Source organism: Cynoglossus semilaevis, chromosome 9 (genome assembly GCF_000523025.1).
Source record: "Cynoglossus semilaevis isolate Cse_v1.0 chromosome 9, Cse_v1.0, whole genome shotgun sequence".
In the NCBI taxonomy this organism is placed as follows: domain Eukaryota; kingdom Metazoa; phylum Chordata; class Actinopteri; order Pleuronectiformes; family Cynoglossidae; genus Cynoglossus; species Cynoglossus semilaevis.
Genome location: NC_024315.1, coordinates 4657968 through 4659119, shown reverse-complemented (window position 1 = coordinate 4659119; position 1152 = coordinate 4657968). Strand labels below are relative to the sequence as shown.

The 1152-nt window shown below is 54.2% G+C and overlaps 1 protein-coding gene across 1 annotated transcript in view; it reads right to left on the bottom strand.

The window, feature by feature from the left end:
* Window positions 1-1152, bottom strand: part of LOC103383505 (unconventional myosin-XV-like) — a 34554-nt gene that overhangs the window by 6770 nt on the left and 26632 nt on the right. The window contains 5 exon segments of the mRNA XM_025058521.1: window positions 90-159; window positions 238-356; window positions 407-645; window positions 770-844; window positions 936-1047. Coding sequence (XP_024914289.1) covers window positions 90-159; window positions 238-356; window positions 407-645; window positions 770-844; window positions 936-1047 — 615 coding nt within the window.

Below are 1152 nucleotides of genomic sequence, written 5' to 3'. Positions count from 1 at the left end.
GAGAGAGAGAGAGAGAGAGAGAGAGAGTCCTTTAAGCCCAGCCTGATGAAGCCCTCTAGTGGTTTTCAGATGTTACATCAGGACGTCACCTTTGAGAACTTGATCATCTCAGCAGGTTCCCTGGAGTCTCTGTTTTTGCCTTTGCTCTTCACAGAATCTCTGAAAATAAAAGTGAGAATGATTCAAGAGACAGACAGGAGGACACCTGGGTGAGTGTCTCCTGACTGCCCTCCTCACCCCCTCCCACTGGGCCCCTGCCTGAAGTACTTCCTGGCGAACTCCACCATGTCGTATTTGCTGTCCTGCAGAGTCCTCTCGTCCAGGTCTCCATCAGCAAACCCGTCCAGGGACACTTTCTGAGAGCAGTGAGGAGTCAACATGAGGACAACTGTCCCCTCGTGTTGACTGTGTGTGTGTGTGTGTGTGTGTGTGTGTGAACCTCAATGGTTTGATCGATCTCATGCGCGGCCATGGTTGAAGCCACAGCCACAGCCACAGCCGACGACACAGCGAACTGCCCCGCCCCCCCGCGGGGCTCCGTCTTACGATCCAGTGGCAGAGACAGGAAGTCAGGAGCGGCAACAGGATGGACGCAGTCAGCGGGAAAAGCACCGGGGCGACCGAACACGGCGCCAAACTAGCAGCCTGTGGCACACACACACACACACACACGTCAGAGCCTGATCTGTCTAAAGGTCAGACTAAAGGTCAGACTGATTGACCCCTCCCTGACCCCTGGACACTCCAGGACAGTGAAACCAGAACCTACCAAAGTCTGGAGTGTCTCTCTTCAGATCCTCCAGGAAGACCACCTTCTTCCTGACCACGCAGCCGTAGCTGTACCCTGAAGACACACACACACACACACACACTTCCTGTCATTGTTCACCCACACTGTGTGTAACTCTGACCTCTGACCCTGTTCTGCGTCCCACCTTTGTCCAGCCCGTCCATGACCTGCAGCCTGATGACGTCTCCTTTGTGGAAGTTGAGCATGGAGCGGTCGTCGGTCACAAAGTTCCGTTCAGCGATGACGTAGTCTGAGTCCTGAGAAGACAACGACAGAGAAACTCCAGATGAGGACATTTAATCTGGACTTTCTTCTTCATCTTGAAGCCCAGTCTTCAGTGTGGACCGCGGCCCGTGAAGTAG